The sequence below is a fragment of the Myotis davidii genome, unplaced genomic scaffold (genome assembly GCF_000327345.1).
Source record: "Myotis davidii unplaced genomic scaffold, ASM32734v1 scaffold1474, whole genome shotgun sequence".
Classification (NCBI taxonomy): domain Eukaryota; kingdom Metazoa; phylum Chordata; class Mammalia; order Chiroptera; family Vespertilionidae; genus Myotis; species Myotis davidii.
In genome coordinates, this window is record NW_006285786.1 from 1 (window position 1) to 1,811 (window position 1,811).

At 51.5% G+C, this 1,811-nt stretch overlaps 1 protein-coding gene across 1 annotated transcript; it reads left to right on the plus strand.

Annotated features, from left to right (window-relative positions):
- The first annotated feature begins 218 nt into the window (after positions 1-218).
- On the plus strand, positions 219-1,187 carry LOC102765850 (histone-lysine N-methyltransferase PRDM9). The gene has a single exon (XM_015559444.1). It carries the CDS (start codon positions 219-221, stop codon positions 1,185-1,187), a length of 969 nt encoding a protein of 322 aa, XP_015414930.1.
- The last annotated feature ends 624 nt before the right edge of the window (positions 1,188-1,811 follow it).

Genomic DNA, 1,811 nt, shown 5'->3' on the forward strand with positions numbered 1-1,811 from the left:
CTGGTCCACATGGCTGGAATGACAAAGCTGAAGATCAAGAGATCAAAGGAACATCTAAACCTTTGTTTAAAAGGTTCAGGCAGAGGAGAACTTCAAGGGCCTCTTTTAAGGCTCCCAACGGACAAACAGGGAGCTCCAGTGAGTGTGAGAGAATAATGGAGGAAGAGCCCAGCACAGGCCAGAATGTTAATCCAGGCAAATTATCTGTGGGAGTAAAAATGTCAAAAATTGTAACAATCAAGCATGGAGGGTGTGGGCAAGGCTTCAATGATTGGTCAGATATCGACACACACCAGAGGACACTCTCAGGGGAGAAGCCCTATGTGTGCAGGGAGTGTGGGAAAGGCTTTACACATAAGTCAGATCTCATCAGACACCAGAGGACACACTCACAGGAGAATCCCTATGTGTGCAGGAATTGTGGGCAAGGCTTTCCAGATAAGTCATCTCTCATCAGACACCAGAGGACACACTCAGGGGAGATGCCATATGTTTGCAGGGAGTGTGGGAAAGGCTTTACAATGAAGTCTAATCTCATCAGACACCAAAGGACACACTCAGGGGAGAAGCCCTATGTTTGCAGGGAGTGTGGGCGAGGCTTTACAGATAAGTCATCTCTCATCAGACACCAGAGGACACACTCAGGGGAGAAGCCCTATGTGTGTAGGGAGTGTGGGCGAGGCTTTAGATATAAGTCCAATCTCATCAGACACCAGAGGACACACTCAGGGGAGAAGCCCTATGTGTGCAGGGAGTGTGGGCGAGGCTTTAGAAATAAGTCCAATCTCATCACACACCAGAGGACACACTCAGGGGAGAAGCCCTATGTGTGCAGGGAGTGTGGGCGAGGCTTTACAACAAAGTTAAATCTCATCACACACCAGAGGACACACTCAGGGGAGAAGCCCTATGTGTGCAGGGAGTGTGGGCGAGGCTTTACAACAAAGTTAAATCTCATCACACACCAGAGGACACACTCAGGGGAGAAGCCCTATGTGTGCAGGGAGTGTGGGCGAGGCTTTACAACAAAGTTAAATCTCATCACACACCAGAGGACACACTCAGGGGAGAAGCCCTATGTGTGCAGGGAGTGTGGGCGAGGCTTTACAACAAAGTTAAATCTCATCACACACCAGAGGACACACTCAGGGGAGAAGCCTGGTGCTTGTAGGAAGGATGAGTCATGAGCCCTAAATTGCACCTCAGCAGCCACAGGGCAAGTGTAGGCACCACATACCTCATACCCCAGCTCTGAGGGGGCTTCAGAGCAAGCCTGCTGGCCCCTTCCCTCCCCAAGAGTGTAATTAGTTCAGAAGTAACTGGTCAAACATCCTCCACTTTCAAGAGGAGAGGCAATAGACAAACAGTTCCTTAAGTGCTATGGGGATGTCAACAACAATGTCCCCCATGGGTGTTTTTTTGGCCTCGTTTTAATAAAGTTTGTGTCCAGACAAACCTGAAGCCGACATGCCTCATCCTCATCACTGAAAGCAGAGTTCCGTGAGGGCCTCAGAGAACCCTCAGCCACAGACCTGAACCCGGGAAGGCGGAATCTGGTGTCAGTCCAGTGAGGTTCCTGCCAGGGAGAGGGATTGAGACAGACTCACCAGGAAGGGGAATAGCCCCCGAGCAACCCCTTGGCTTCTCCTGGCTCCTCCCCTGATTCCTCCAACCTCTGTAGCCTCAGAGGTGAAAACCAGGGAGGGCGTGTGCGCGTGTGCGTGTGTGCCCGTATGCCAGTGCACACACCTGTGCTGCCTCAGTCTGGGCACTGGTCGCCCTCACCCTTCTTGCTGCCTGTGTAGCGTTGG

Coding starts and splice junctions, on each gene's coding strand:
- LOC102765850 (XM_015559444.1), top strand. CDS start 219: ATGTCAAAAATTGTAACAATCAAGCATGGAGGGTGTGGGCAAGGCTTC.